The sequence below is a fragment of the Aplysia californica genome, unplaced genomic scaffold (assembly GCF_000002075.1).
Source record: "Aplysia californica isolate F4 #8 unplaced genomic scaffold, AplCal3.0 scaffold00380, whole genome shotgun sequence".
NCBI lineage: Eukaryota > Metazoa > Mollusca > Gastropoda > Aplysiida > Aplysiidae > Aplysia > Aplysia californica.
In genome coordinates, this window is record NW_004797650.1 from 191,380 (window position 1) to 208,036 (window position 16,657).

The 16,657-nt window shown below is 39.2% G+C and overlaps 1 protein-coding gene across 1 annotated transcript; it reads right to left on the reverse strand.

Annotated features, from left to right (window-relative positions):
* Window positions 1-619: 619 nt before the first annotated feature.
* On the reverse strand, window positions 620-16,431 carry LOC101861452 (centrosomal protein of 76 kDa). Its single transcript, XM_005103577.3, has 12 exons — window positions 16,262-16,431; window positions 14,921-15,146; window positions 14,076-14,303; window positions 13,115-13,300; window positions 11,938-12,164; window positions 10,312-10,503; window positions 9,043-9,206; window positions 6,884-7,004; window positions 6,095-6,307; window positions 4,735-4,822; window positions 3,195-3,324; window positions 620-1,145 (listed from the first exon to the last, which is right to left on the reverse strand). Exons 1-12 carry the CDS (start codon window positions 16,322-16,324, stop codon window positions 1,007-1,009), a joined length of 1,977 nt encoding a protein of 658 aa, XP_005103634.1. The 5' UTR covers window positions 16,325-16,431; the 3' UTR covers window positions 620-1,006.
* Window positions 16,432-16,657: the final 226 nt, after the last annotated feature.

Consider the following 16,657-nt stretch of genomic DNA (forward strand, 5'->3'; position numbering starts at 1 on the left):
TAATCTCGGCCTTTGCTTTTAAAGTGAAGCCTATCTTAATCTCGGACCATAGATCAGGGGTGAAACTGATATTCAAAGTAGCTCACCATGATATGCTAGTTATGAAAATTATGCAAAGAATGGTGTAACCTGACGCACAAAAAGATTAAGTAAAAGCCCAAATGCTTAAACTTTTTAAAACAGAATAAAAATGTCAATAGACCTTTGACCAAACATCATTTACATCATCCTTCTGTAGAGATCATAATTATCAGTTCCTCATATTTCTCTGCTGCTTCAAATTGTGGAAACGGAGCAGAACTAAACAATGAACAGACCAAAAATAATTGTGCATCAGATCTTGATGTCTGTCACTTTGTACTTCGGATCAAACACTTGAGACATTGTGAAAAGTTCAGAGTTCAGAAAAGGCACACAACCCCCCCCCCCCCCAAAAAAAAACAAAAACAAACCCCAACAACAACAACCCAACTTTCTGTGCTTCCAAATTATAACATAAAATGACACCCCCCCCCCCCCCCCCCAAAAAAAAAGAAAAAAAAAAAAAGAATTTACCCGGGCAGGCCCCCCTTCCCTAAAAAAACCCACAAAACGCCCACGGGGAGTGATTGAAGAGTGTTCTCTTTTCACTCGAAATCACATTGCATCATTCCATTCTAAAATCAATAACTTTGAAAGCTCAAAACAATTCTGGGCCAAAAAATTGGGATGAGTTTATATATTGTAAAAATCCCAGCATTATTGAGAAATGGAAATTTTGTGAAACAACAAAGGCAACACACAAGTTCTGCCGGCACTTTAGAACGCACAACCCTTTGCTTACTCTTTCATTCAAGGAATATTTACAAAAGAAATTCAAACTGTCCCTTGGTATCTAAACTGCTGGATGTCCAGTTCAGATCCCCCTCTATTCGAGTGACAAGTTACAGGAAGTACTACAGGCATTACCCTGCCGATAAAATACAAATTCATAGATTCTTACCAATAAAAAGGGAACAAAATCTCCTCACACTACAGACTTGTATTTACAGGCAAACATAATCCACGTGGCACAGGCTGATTCTGGGTAAGGGAAGACTCGAACTCGCACCGCTAGCCTCACTTTGTCCCCGCGACAGTTGATGATCTCATCACACACAGGAGACCTGACCAAACAAAGAAAAAATTGGAAGTAATTTTCCAAGTAGAATCTACTTACTCTACAACATCCTCCTCCAAATAGAAACAAATAATCTAATCAGTAAAAAGTATTCCACTGGATTGAAGTAGATAAGATAAGATAAGATACATCTTTATTGTCCAGATCCTGGCACATTGGTTTGGTGTTCCACCACGAGTACACACACACACACACGCACACACACACACACACACACACGTACACACAAAAGTAGGTTTACAATCACATGCATAATATAAATGAGCAGCAATATAAACAATAATAATCGTAAGCTAGATACACACTCAATGTTATTTTGATGCATGCTCTAAGGTCGTAAGTATACTTATACAAGATGGTTAAGATGGAAGCATTTTGATAGATGATGGTAAAAATGACCTTCTGTATCTTTCTTTGTTACAGATCAGAAGCATGGGTCTTTTACTTCTGACTGATGTTTTTATTTGAGGGAACAAGGGATGTTTGTTGTCTAAAAAGATGGAATTAATTTTCTTAGTGCAAGCTGTTATGTACAATTCATCCAAGTAGGGGAATGAAGATGTTGAAATTTTACATGCTTTCCGTACTAGTCGATTTAAGTGCAAAGTCAGCTTCATAGACAAGAAGCCAGTTTGTATTCACAAATAAGTCATACAGGTCAAAGTTAGGTCCTTTTCAGAGGGTATCGATTAAAATTATCAAAATTCTGAATACCTTAAATTTTTTTGGGGTAAGTGTTTTACGGCGCTTGCAACTGCAAAAGGTCATATGACCATTATGAGCGCACGGGACACATTAAAAATTTTTCAGTCGGTAGGAATTTTGAATTTTGTCCTGGTGGCCGCCAAAGCCTACTCTTATCGATTTTAGACCACCAATGGATCTTCGGGGCAAAGAAGGTGAGGGGGTGGGGGCACAAAGTGGGGACAAAAGTAGATGTCAGAACATTGCTAAATAGCAGAAATAGCTGGAAAGGAGGGGAAAGGAGACAATTCTAGAGAAGAAAATTTTTCGGTCGCTACTCGGATTCCAACCCGGGACCTCTGAATGAGGGGCAAACACCTTAACCTCTAGGTCACCAGAGCCCCCCTATACCTTAAATATAGATGTAGCATGTTGCAGAGAGATTTGCATAACAGACATGTCAGATATGCAATACTATATATATAAACAATCTCAACAAGGAACGTCCTGCTTCAAGAGTTGGAAGGTCTAAAAGTAAACAGTAATAACAAAGCTCCGTAACATGCAAAACGTAAGGTTTTCCTGTACATTCTACAGTTCATCATCACAGTTCAAAGTTCTTCATCACAGTTCAAAGTTCATCCATGGAAAGAGCAAGAAGTGACAAGTTAATTTGCATGTTTGTTTGAGGAAAGAGAAGCACATTGGCATAATAAGGATCATTTGTGAGATGTGCTGACAAAATGAGTTACTTCTCGCAATCCAAGAATGGAGATATCGGCTGAAAATCGACACTGGGATCAGATTTATAGAATTTCAATTGATGCCATTTTGTTCAAGTTTACTGTGTCTTTTACTATTCCATGCTCACAAATTGCACAAACTTCAGCTATCAAGTTGATGTATCAATTTCCATAATGCTCAAATCCGAGAAGTAACTCATTTTGTCGGCACACCTTACATTTAGTATTGAGAAAAAAGGAAGAGAGACAGACAGGAACAACAGAGGGAAAGAACAGAGGCAGGACCTACAACCACTCAATCTCTTTACATTTGAAGAAAAACATTTACACCTAAACCAAAAGTTTGGAAGATTCCAGAATACAAAGAGACAAAAACATAAAAAGCTGGCTTTCGGGCTTTCTTAAAAAAATCATTAAAAACCAAGATACCCCACCAGAAACACATCATTAGCTAAACTAACAAACCTTTTATATATTCACATGACCAGAGGCACTTAAAAACAAGTCCCCTTTCTCAAACGCAGCAGAAAGTTCTCTAAAGAAAAAACAAACAAACAAGCAAAGTAAACTACTTCCAATGGCGTTATTAGAATCATAGCACTACGTACCTCAGGCAAGTGGTGAAGGCTTTCCGAGCGTTTCTATGTGTGAACTGTATGGGATAACCTTTGAAAGTCTGCCCGTCAGGTACAGCTTGTCTCACGGCATCCTGGAATTCTTCGTTGCCCGCAGTTATACCTGGGTGTGTAGCAAAAGCATGTGAAGCCATGGGTTATGGCACTTTAATGACAATTAAATGCAGAATGGCTGCCTTAGTGGCTCTTCATGGGGGTTGTATGGAGGGAGTGCACAGACTTGGAGCAAGAGCAAAGAATTGCTGAAGACATGTCAGTTACAAAAATACAGTCAACACTTTTTCTTTTTTATGATCTAAATCGCTTCATAGTCAGTTTAGTCGTTCAGTTACGAAATCAAATTTTACAAAAGGAAGGTTTAGGAGAGCACTTATCAGCTATTGTTGCGAACAAGTCAAAAGTGAAACAGCACGACAACTTCCACATTTTGCTTGACAATACGAGTGGTGAGGAGAAAAGTAACACTGAACATGAATAGGAACAGAGCACAGCAGAGCACCTACCAACCACCAACAGCTCATCTGCACAAGGGATCAATCAAGTCCAAACAGAGTGAAAAATATGTGAGGCAGCGTGGTGGAATCAGGCTCTCGTCAAAATAATCAAAATGAAGAAACTTGCATTTTTCGGCAGGATTGTGAATTTTTATCACATTTTTGTTTTTTTGGCTCAACACCTTTCATGCCCATTAAAAAACTCATTTCTGTGAGGATTTTTCAAAAAAGCGTGGATTAAAGGCATAAAAATGTAAATTTTCAGTTACCACGGACTCTTAAGCTAAGGAAATAACTAATCTTTGGGGGCCATTTTCTCACTAATTTTACCTCTGAAAACAGGTGATCCCCACCTCCTTCTTTCGCAAATATCTCGACTTGTATCTTAGATAAAAGGATGTTTTTTTTTCATCTGAATAAAAGACCAGTGAACAAGCTTTAAGATGATACCAATAACTCTACATGCCCAAAAATTGACGAGAGCCTGATTCCACCACGCTGCCGCACATATACTCATGATAACTTTCGCAGATCTGCCAACCACTTATTAACCCCCCAAAAAGATGATCCTGAGAACATTCCCTCAAACCTGGAGTAATGGTAACAAAACAAAAATGAAAGCCACCAGAACAACAGAAGATTAAGATTACTTCACGAAGTGACCATGACGAATAATGCGTATTGTAAATATATGCAAATTAAAATCTGTGATTTCATGTCATTTCTTAAATAAGTTGTGCAAATACTGTTAATAAACGCGAACAAAACTGTATCTACACTTTATTAACGATAAGTCACATATGACTGATGGAACCATAATTCTTGAAAAAAAATCAGGTTTTACTCAAGTCTGATCTGAGTTCTTTGACAGCACCAAAAAATAAAAATCAGAGGGCTCCAATTTCTTCCAAGTACTCAGCAGGTCTGTTTTCAATACATCCTGTGAAGGGAATCTCATAAATCAATACGGCATTAAATTTTCTGCCAAAGGTCAACGCCCAGAAGATGCCAGGACTCACCAGTGACTCTCTCCACTTCATAGGCCGCTAGAGCTGGACTGAGAATGTAGCTGAGTTGGTCATCCCACTGTGTGGTCAAACCCAGGTCCTGAGGTTCACAGTGGAAATAAAACGTCATAAGTCAAAATACAATTCTATTTCAATGGTGCATGTTGCACAGTTGGCAGCTTTGACGCCTGCGGCGTAGCGGTTAGGCCTTTCACCATTACATACCCCCCCCCCAACAAACATGAGTTTGAATCCAGGGTAAGGGAAAGTTGTATTAAGTATCTCGACCTTTGTGCCGAGACTTTAGATCCCTCTCAGCCTGGGTTGATCCATACAGACAGGATCAAACCCCTCCTCCTAAATGATTTAAATTGTGTTGACAGGGATGTAAAAACACCTAAATTTAAAAAAATTTTTAAACCCTCAAACAGTAAGCAAAATTGGCATTTAATAATAATATTAATAAATAATAAATAGCATTTGTATAGCGCATATCCCCGTTCAACAGCAGGCTCTATGCGCTTTACACCATATTATTACCCCAGCAGACCATAGAACACTCCGAAACATTCTCAGCTTCCCCGGAAGCACACAGTGCAATCAGCCGATTAAGCGCTCAAACACTAACAAACTGACAAGATCTTTCGCTGTCTATAGCCGGGTACCCATTCCCATTTGGGTGAAGTGAGGAAAATTCGCGTAAAGTGCCTTTTCCAAGTACACAACGTCGGGCCCCTGACGGGATTCAAACCCACGACCTTACGGTTGCGAGTCCGAGAGCCTAACCACTAGTTGTGGTGTAATGGTTCGGCTCTCTGTTGTGGCAAGCAGAAAATGTGACTTTTGATTCCGGAGTAGGGAAGATTTTGAGGAATATCTTCCTTTACCTCTTGGGATACTATATCCTACTCAGCAAGAGCGAAATGCTTGCAGCTAAAGGGATTTGAAAACAACAACATCCTACTCAGCTCAGGTTGACTTTGACAGGTGGGCTGTCAGAAGTCCGTCACTTTTTGCTGTTTATTGTTGTTATTGATCCAGTAACTGCTGGTCTCTTGTTCTTCTGTTCAATGCCATGTAGAGATAAAAGTGAAAGTTTGCGGCAATTGCCGAAATGTTCCACAGAGTGTGCTGTCAACGTTAGGTCTCTGAGCAATATTCTTTGCCATATCGACAGACCGAAGGGCTAGAACCCAAATGGCCGCTGGATCGGAAAAGTAAAGTAAAGTAAGTCTCTGAGCAAGAATAGCAGCTCTGATGTTATTTTGAGCTAAGCAGTGGAACAGGTGATGAATTCAATAATATCCCCAAATTCTAGACTAGATCTGGCCAAGAACTTTAGATTAAAAACTTATCACTTCAATTTGCTCACCCGCCGATGCTCCATGACTAACACTCGGAGTTGTTGCTCTAAATCGTTGCTGACCAGGGCAGAATCGAGGACAGATGGACTCAAGGGAGGGGGGACGGGCCACTGGGGGCATGCTCCTGGCCCACAAACCGAGACAATGGCGTCCTGAGACATGGACTTCCAGTGGGCTTCATTGTGGAGGTCAAAGCGACACACTTCCACATGGTCAGATGCCTGGAAGGAACAACAGAAACTAGGCTCACTGACAATATCAGCCTAATTGACTAAAACATCTTCAGTTAAAAAAATTTTGTTGGCAATGATTCACAAACTGTCAATTAAGAGAATGAGTAAAAAACAGAAACATAACACACTTTTCACGTTTCTGAAACTCCAGACATTTGTATGAGAATATCATAACTGAGTGTCATTTCAATAAAGGCGAGCCAGTTCACGTAGCAAAGAAACTGACAACAAACATCTGTGGAGCATGCTAATCACAGCCCATTTTCTTATTTAATGGAGACAGTGAATTTCATTACATTGTACTAACCTTTATTAGACACTAGTTGTAACTTTTTTCATCATGTCATTGAAGGATACTACACAAACAAAACGCACAGTATTAGATTTCTTTCTTTCCTGTTTTCCACCTGAAATCAATTCCTGAGAAATATTTAACTCTCATTACTATAAACCTAAGAAAACAGAACACCCCCCCCCCCCCCCTTTCCCCCAAATTACCAATGCCCATTCATAAAAGTAAAACTGGGATGGGGGGGATGGGGGGCAAAACAAATTTCAACTTACCTGACTGTTGGCATAAAAAGATGTGTGGTTGAACACACACCCCACAGTCTTGTACGGGTATTTTGGCCTTTCAGCCTTGGCCATGGGCGGGCCATTGGGATCAATGGCATGATGTATATATCTGTGAATACACAAGGAAAACTGTGAAGGAATGTATGATACGAGTAAGGAAGATAATACTAAAAGGAAATAATGTTTCCACTAAACAATTTCACCACAGTAGTAACCATTCAACCATTTTTATTACAAATCATTCTATACTTCAGAATTCATATGCTCATGCTAAAAATTATTTTTTAAATATTCTCTTCTCACAAGTGACATCAATCACAGGTACAGGCCATTCATTTTTACAAGTTTAGAGCAACATCATACTCAACCAGCAGTAGTAGTAGTAGTATAGGGTTTTACAGCGCTCGCAACTGCGTAAGGTCATATGAGCGCGCGAAACACAAGTTGTTTACTTTATTCAACCAGCAAAAAAAATAGTTTACGCACATTCTACATAGACATCTCACATGCTCAGCATGGTTCAAACTTTTGTCTCTACAGTAAAATTATGAAAGATGAAGTTATGAGGAGCTGCACAAATAAAAAGTAAGGATACTACCTGACCACCATCAATCCCATTATCTTACTTATCATTACCGAGCCATAGACAACTTTCCAAAACGTCATAATTGTCAGGCTTGTCCCCTCTGAAATAGCAACCGTGCCCCAAAACTGACAAAAACAGAATGTGGACATTTGATTAAGATAAGATAAGATAAGATAAGATAGTACTTTATTATCCCACAGGGAAATTTTCCTTCGCTGTACAGGACCGTAAAAACACATGCAGGTATACATTAAAAAAATTTAAATCATATATATTACTCTCATTAAAATTCAATATGAAAGGAGAAGTAAAGCTGACAAAATGTACATTTACATCAAATGCATCAGTCAACCACTTGCAGGAATTTAAATACTAGACCTTTGGAGTTATATACAGATACATACTCTATAAGAGCAACACACATGTAAGCTCATTCTGACAAAAGCCTTATTAAGGCAGGGCACTAAATTCAAGGTGAGAAAAGACCATATCCTGCAAACTCAGTTACACTGTGGGTTAAAGAAATGGAACAGACAAGAAAAAAAAGAGGAGCATTAACACTAGCAGCAAAAGGAGAAATACGAAGAGGAGAAAAGGATCACTTTCCTAATGCCTTTAGTCCCATCAAAAACAAAAAAAAAGGAAGAAAAATGAAATCTGTGAAGAACTCCAATAGAAAATTAATGTTTTTCAATTTTTTTGACTGTTAATATGAACGATGTTCATCTTTCAAGAGCATACAACAAGGAGATGAAATAATGGTGCCACTGTCGGTTATAAAAGTTGGGTCCAGCTTTCACAAACTTTCTACAATATGAAGCCATTTCACAGCATTTTATCCAAATAATTTATCATCCACTTTTAACAAATAAAATCAAGGTCAGACAGAGCTTGCTGTAAAAGATGGCATAAGCATACCAAGCAGCTGTAAATTAATGTATTTTTAGGAGGTTGTATGGAATATAAAACAGCTAGGAATCTGAAATTTTACACAAACGAGGAGAAAATACTAAAAATTCAAACTAAAAAAACTGTGTTGACGACAGCATGCAAAAGCCATCAGATGTGCTTACTCTGCACATTCTCATACAAACAAATATGTGAGGCAGCGTGGTGGAATCAGGCTCTCGTCAAAATAATCAAAGTGAAAAAACTTACGTTTTTCCACAGGTTTGTGAATTTTTAATGAAAATTTTGTTTTTTTAGCTCAACACCTTTCATGTCCATTAAAGAACTCATTTCTGTGAGGATTTTTCTGAAAAACGTTAATTAAAGGCACAAAAAAATGTAAATTTTCAGTTATCACGGACTCTTGAGATAAGGAAATTTTATAACTAATCTTTGGTGGCCATTTTCTCACTAATTTTACCTCTGAAAACAGGTGACCACCATCTCCTTCATTCGCAAATATCTCGACTTGTATTCAAGATAAATGGATTTTTTCCCATCCAAATAAAGACGAGTGAACAAGCTTTACGATGATACCAATAACTCTACATGCCCAAAAATTGACGAGAGCCTGATTCCACCACGCTGCCTCACATATAGAAAGAACAAGTACCTGTGTCCATTTAAACTTTCCCAGAAAGTGATGAGTCCATCAGCACTGACTGTCATGACCCAGGCATGCACTGACCCTTTGACCTTTGTCCCGACACAGATGTAGGCGTCCAGGCCAAAGCCCAGCAGGAGGCAACACAGAAGAATGGCATGGTCTTCACAGTCCTGGAGAAGGAAGGAGTAGCTTCTGATATATCATCAGTCAATTCTTTAGCAGGAGTATACTCTAAAAACTAGTAATTCCTTCTAATTGATCTAGAACAATCTTCAACCTCGGTACAAAATGACTTAGCAAGTAATACTAGCATCGAATCGCGGCCGCGATTTTTGGCATTTTTTGGTTCGCGAATCGCAGCCGCGATTTTTGCATTTTTCAAAATAGACAAAACAACAAAGCTACTTCATAATATATTAGACATGTGTTTTGATAAGTTTTAAGATGTCCCTGTGTACCTATTTTCATGCGGAGAATATAAGTACATGCACATTACAGTACATACTGTTTATATTGCTGTCTGTCTTTTATTTTTCCCTCTTTGTTGTGTTTTAATTTGGGGGTGTGTTAATTTTTCTAAAAATTGTTCTGATGATTTGTTTTCTTTTTTGTGTTTATACAGCGTAATGTCATTTAACTTAATGCTGTTCCTTCCCTTTTAAAAATATAAATGGGTTATGTTAGAGCGTGTCTCCACCAAAACAGAATACCGACACTGGCACGCCCCAATTGTGTGTGATTCCATAATTTACATGTAATATCCTGTAGGCCTACTTTTTCTTAAATTACTCACGTTTTGGCCAATTACTCACGTTTTGGCCAATCTTCAGATAGGTGGACACACGCCCTTATTTGTTAATTTTTGTGGTTATTTATCCGTGCTGTTCTATGTTTTTTCTTTCATTCTATTGTGAAATCTTTATTTTTCGTGTTGTTACCCTGTGGGTGACGACACATGATGTTCTGGATGCTCAAAACAGAGCACAAGAAATTCTGGTGCTTTAGATTGTTACCTCTATCAACATATTGCTAGATACGTCGTCACAGAGAGTTGAAAGCTTGAAAATTAATGGCAGCTTTTTTAGCAACTTTTGCCACTTTCTGTGTCAACTTTTGGCAACTTTCGGACAAAAAAAATGGCAACAAACGCAGATGCTAGGTAATATGAATCAGCTAACTTGATGAAACAGATATTTTATGAAAAAGCCATCACGGAAAATAAAATTTACACCCAGTGTTTTGTCCAGACCACAAACAGACAAACTAATCACTGACCCCTCTGTTGCGGCACAAAAAGGAATGCAAGTTGGTCCACTGCTCCACCCGGTCGCCTCCGCCAAGTGTTTGCAGCTTTTCATGGTGCATCAAAGAGACAAACCTCGCAGCCTCACGAGGAGTATCTAGCAACCGACCGGCTCTGAAAGGCTTCACGTACGATGACACTGGGCGCTTCACTCCGTTCTCATCCTTCAAAGACACAAACAAAACATTTATCTGGAAAGAGCCTGGGGAAACACACTGACAGGGTAACATTTAGTGCAAGAAAAAAGACAAAATAGAAAGAAAATCAAAGAAGGAAGCAAAGAGGATCTATCTGTCGCTCACTTTATCACTTGCCATCTTCAGCGAAAATATTAAAGTGTATATACCTTCAGAAATATAATTTTTTTAATAAGTTGTTGACTAAAAAAGAAAAAGGGGCAAAACTAGACAATAGAAAACTTAATGAAACTCTATTAAGAACCTGCAGGACAAATGTCACTCTGTGACTGAAGTAAACCTATTTCTAAAAGCATGCAACATTCAAATATAATAAGAGAGCAGAAAGAGGATACAACAAGGGACACACACACACAGAACACACCTTGACAGCTTCCCCTCCATAAGTTTGTGACATCAGGTATTTTAACATATTTATGTAAATACAGTCGAACCTGTGTAAGACAGAATCGCAAGGGAGCCAGAAAAAAATTCCGTCTTAGACATTTTCCGTCTTAGACAGGGGAATTTAGGGGTAGATGGGGCGGGGGGGTGTTCAAAGGCCCAACCAGTGGGATCAAGGATCGCTTGTCCGATCAGCAAGCAGGGGTCAAAACTTCACACCTCTCAACTGCTATCCTGTCTGATAATGACATGCGCCAGTCTTACTTATCCAATTCCACCAGAGCTTGCCTTTCATAGGCCCACTGTTTGACCTATTAAAAACAGAAACGTTTCAACATCTCCTTTGTTACACCCACCGGTGTAACAAGCACAGTCAACCAATGCCACCCCTCACTGCCATCGGGTAACAACGATTTGAGGAACTCTTTTCTTGGCTGGCGTACGATCAGGGCGGCAGGAATTGGTCAAACTAATTTCGCACCTCTGGCTTCGGGCTACCCAGGAAAGTTACCGTGGTGGCTCGCTACTCGAGCACTCTCACGGGTAGTCGTGAGATTTCACACCCACACTAATCTGACCATCTGCATCGTTCAGGGCTCACATGATGGGGTAACACCTACCCCCAAATTGCACCCCTACTCCTCTTCCTTGCCTAGCAGCATGGCCAGCCTAACCAAACTTGCGAGTTTTGTTTCAAATCAGGGCTGAGCGGAAAAAGCATTTTCCGTCTTAGACAAGTGAAACTCTCGGAAGGGAGCAGATTTTTCTTTCCGTTTCCGCGTTGGACAGGTTTCCGTTTTATACAGGCAATTAAAGAGGAATATATAAAGGGGAGGGGGGGAGCGGGGAAATTCCGTTAAGACAGGTTTCCGTTTCATACAGGTTTCCGTTTCATACAGGTTTCCGTTAAGGCAGGTTCAACTGTATACAGAAAACCCCCCCAAACAAACCAAAATCATTCCTAAAGTTCAAAACGCAAAAACAAAATCAGGCAAATATTGACCTTCATGACCTCACCTGAGCAAACATCTTGACCAGCCTCTCCTGATGAGACTCCCTGATCTGCAAGTACTCCTTCCACCACTGCTTGGCGTAGACCAGGAACAAACGCTCCCGATCAGCCTGGCGGCTGCGCTCCATGTCCAGCTGGGCACGGACAACATTCTCCTCGAGGGCCTGGCCTGGCCGAGGGAACAACTCCATCTGAACCTCCAACACTCCGACAGGCACACGAGCTTCGTTTCCTGGAAAAATCAGAGAGATGGTTGTCACCGCTTGGTGCAATAAAACGAATGAACAACACTACAGCAGTAAGTCTACTCACATACAGGTACATATTTCTTCTAAAATCTCTCTCATTTTGATAACAGAAATGAAACCAACGTCGAAGAGAAAAAAACAACTAAACAGGTTACAATCTGTTCATTTTTCACCGGCTGTAAACTCATTACTTAAACTCAAAGAACTCCTATGTACCTCTTCATTTTATCATTTTGTCTTGCGATTTCCTCCTGTCTCCTAGTTCGGTGAAAATCACAAATAAATACAAAGATCTAGTTTTCAAGACAGATCCAAATAGAAGTTGATCAGCACATTCATATTTCAACTTTCTCCTTTTGCAACACTCATAGTTAACATTTTCTTTCTTGAAACAATAATAAAATTGAAACATTACTGAAACATTTCCTGAAACAAAATCAGCATATCATCTGACAGATGATGCTGTTGATCATCATTAGCTCTTCCTCCGGGAGCCCTATCGTGAAGTGAAGTACCTGAAAAAAACATCAGCTTTTTTCCACAAGCCCAGTGCTAACAATTCTTTTTACAGAGCAAGAGCCGCATCAGATGGCTCAAGTCAATGCCATCATTGCCACATATGGGGCACAGAGCAACGGCTCACAAGCCATGGAATCTATGATAACCACGTTATGTACAAATATTGACGACAACAATAATATGTACAAATACTGATAACAACATGTGCAAATATTGATGATAAGACGTATACTACTGATGACACAACACACACAAATATTGACACCAACAATAATATGTACAAAAATCTATGACAACATGTGAAAATATTGACGACAACAACATGTACAAATACTGATGACAACAACAATAACATGTACTACTATCGACATCAACGACAACATCTCAAACAAACATGCGGTAAGGAGTCGCTCACCTGTGCCCATCATCTCAATGGAGGTTTTCATTTGACCTTGTTTAGCAGTCAGCAGTGGCCGCCATTCAAAGAAGTGAGAAGATAAAAGAGTGGTTTCCCCTACAGCATCTGTTTTGACCAGCACCATGTGAATGGGGTCACTTAACGACAGCATAGATGGAAAGTCAGCCATTTTGCCAGCCTCTCCTGTAAAAAAAAAAACCAATGGAAGAACAAATACAGTTCCTTGTATTTGTAGTGCAATAGACTTTTTAGTAGAGTAATTGCCAACATGATGATGATGGTAACAAAACAAAAAGTTTGGAGGATGATTCTTAATTTGCTCCAAACATTTCTTTAACAAGAGAACGATGAAAAGAGAAAAGTTATGTCATTCATACCATAGAAAAGCAAATGTCTTGGACCTCATAAATAAATTCGAATGATAAAGAACAAAAAAAATTCCAGCGCCAAAAGCGTTACAGTTGGTTCTTGTTATCCCTACAAATTACTATGAAATTAATCATGACTCTTTCTAAACTTTCTTTCAATTGATTCAAAGTTAGTGATCGGAGTCATCCCATAGTAAGTACAGTCTAACCTGTCCAAGACAGGATTCCAAGGGAGCCAGACTAGAAAACAATTCCATCTTACACATTTTGCTAAAAATACAGTTCTTAGAATTATGACTCATGTTGGGGGGAATGCACGACCTAGAATTGGAATAAAATGTCTGAATGGATTTAAATCAGAGTCATGGGTTTACAATTACCCAAACTCGGAAGTATCTAATACATTAGCCCAGCTAATTTTTTTGCAATTTCTCTTCAAACAAGGTGACTGAGACCCTTCATTTTCTTGATCCCTTCCATTTTAATATATATATAATACAACCAAGTTTTAATCTGCAAGTTCCAATCAACCATAACTAGCCATCTAGTCTACTTAAATCATAAGGTGACAAGAAAGACATTATATGTACCAGCTTCACCCTTGTGTAGTTCCAGCAAAAAGCCCTCATCAAACTCTGGCTCCACAGCACAAGGCACAGGTCGGGACCTGTACCTCTGGTTTCTGTAGTAGATGTGCAAAGTGAAGTATGCAGCGACCTTTTGACCTGGGAGGGCATTTGGATCCTCCAAGTGTTCAAGGAATGCCTTCCCTCCTTGCACCATGAAGTAAATGTAACGCCGCGACGGGTCAATATTAGCTGGAAGGACGGAAAGTAAAACATTTATATCATAACATAGATTTTAGTTATTTGATGGACAGTCAACGAACTTCAAAAACAATGCAACCTCAATGCTTTACACAATAATAATGAAATAACAAGACTACAGACATTTACAAAATTATTTTGTCATTAGCATACACTCAGCAATTTTTCTTTTTTTAAATCAAAGATGTCTCATATTCAAACAAGTAAGACCACTTTCAGTTTTAACTCATATTTACTCATCTCTTTCTTGGATAGCTGAACACAAGGAAAAAAAAAGCATTCAAACTGAAACATTCTCTCAATACATTCACATTTTGAGGTTTGAATATTATACATTAGACATATCCAACACAAATATTTTGTACAGAATTTACAATGAATGTGTCTGCTTCATGGGTAGTATATAGGACCCAATTAAAAAAAGCACAAACAAAAAACATATAAGACAGAGAGAGTAGTGTGAAAAAGCAGGACCCAGTAACCCTTTGCAATAAAAAACTGCACACAACTCTTATTCTTGAGAATGTTTGGAGCAAACAACTTTTTTTGACAACTTTGGCAACAATTACAATACAACACTGATCAACATATGACGTATGGTGGCTTACCTTTTTTAGAAGGAGGCTGGTTCACATGGCTATTTGTGTCAGCAAAATGTGCCGCTGGTCTACCCCCCTGTGCTCCATCAACTTGGATGTGCCTCATGATTTCATCTACCACTCCACGTTGCCGCAGTTGTGCCATGACATCAGCCTCACTAAGGTCTTCATCATGTCCATTATGATTAGCGGAAATGTTGGAAATCACATTGCGAATTTGACTTTGGATGTCCATCTGGAAAGAGAACAGTACAAAGTGTTAAAACAAAAATTCCCTTTTTATGATTACAACTTACAATATTAAGCTTCACATTCAATTATGTACAAACGGCTGTGTCGGCCTAGTAACAACCCTCTTAGGAAGCAAGCCATTGTTGTGGCCGGATGTTACTGCTAATTGAATTGTCAAATTGAGGTGGGGGGGTGGGGGGTGGGGGTGTTGTGATCGGCTTGAAAGAAATGTGACTAACTTCTAAGCAAGGTGAATGATGCTCCAAAGAAGTTCTCCGATAAGAATGCAATGAATGCTTTTACACTGATCATGAACAATTTGTGATCGGCTGAAGATAGATTCCACATAAAAATCAATGATGACCAGTTTGATTTATGTTTCAAAGATTACCCTACCCCTCACCCACTTACTGCCTTCCAATCCCTACCCTCCATCCACACACACACAAACGGGAGTCCTTTCTGCCCGGGTAGGCCTTGGCAGGTAGCGTCGGAGCCAGCCTCTTATAAAAATGTTAATGATCTAAATTGTGTCGCTGGGCGCATAAAAACACTTTCACTCAGATATTTTTAAAGGAAAACAACACCTGTGAAAACTTCCGTCCACTCCAGCATCATATCGGTTCTTACACTTAAACATCACATGTGGAAGGCGTTTTTACTATTTGACTTGCCTAATCTCAGAATAAAAACCTTCTTTCTTAAATCTAGATTTCAGTGCGTAGGCGCAACGCAGGTAGCCCACAGTTCCGCTGCGAGAGAGGGCTCCTATCAGGCGTGCGGTGCCGCCCACGGAGCATCCTCCATTACTGTAAACTCCTTGGATTATTCCCATTCTAAATTGGTATGGGGGACAGGTGGCGAATCTACCCTCCTGGCGAAGTTGCCCGACTCTAGCCTTATGACCTGGTAAAAGAGTGAGACGTGACTAAGTATCAGTTTATCTTATAATTGATCATGACAAAAAAAATTTATATTCTGAGGTTCACTTGAACAGATGATTTTTACTTTACTCAACTCCATTCCATTCATTTTTATCTTAGTCTTCTTAGTCTTGGTAAAGTCTTTGGTTCGGACATGTTGTGTCTTGCTTTCTTTCAATTTCTTTGCTTTACAAACCTGCGAAATCTGAGAATGAATTATTTGCTTGAGCTCAGCAATCTTTTCTGGTGGTAAAGCCATGATTCAGAGTGTCCTCAAATTTATATTCTCCAAGTTACTCCGACTATTTTCCTTGAAACATCAGTTTGGCCAACAACACTAGCGGCACAAACACAAGGTATCATTCATTCATGTTTTGACGAAGTTGCCTTTTATGCCAGGTTTTGGGCTTGCTAAACAGAAGAGTGGGGATATGAGTATTTAATTTGATTAATTTTTAAAGAATAAATCTAGATCTAGATCTATGTTTTATTGAATGCTGTTTTCTACAGACCTCATTCTTTGAGAGATATTTTAGGGGTTTTCATTTGAAGAGTTTGAAAAAACATTCAAAACCTATGAAGTTTGCACATA

What these genes read in the sequence shown, in the direction of transcription:
- LOC101861452 (XM_005103577.3), bottom strand. Translation starts at nt 16,324, where the DNA reads ATGGCTTTACCACCAGAAAAGATTGCTGAGCTCAAGCAAATAATTCAT. An exon ending in TGGTCAAGATGTTTGCTCAG is followed by an intron (nt 10,504 to 11,937) that starts GTGAGGTCATGA and finishes GTGTCTTTGAAG; the next exon opens with GATGAGAACGGAGTGAAGCG. An exon ending in CTTTTTATGCCAACAGTCAG is followed by an intron (nt 6,308 to 6,883) that starts GTAAGTTGAAAT and finishes TGTTCCTTCCAG; the next exon opens with GCATCTGACCATGTGGAAGT.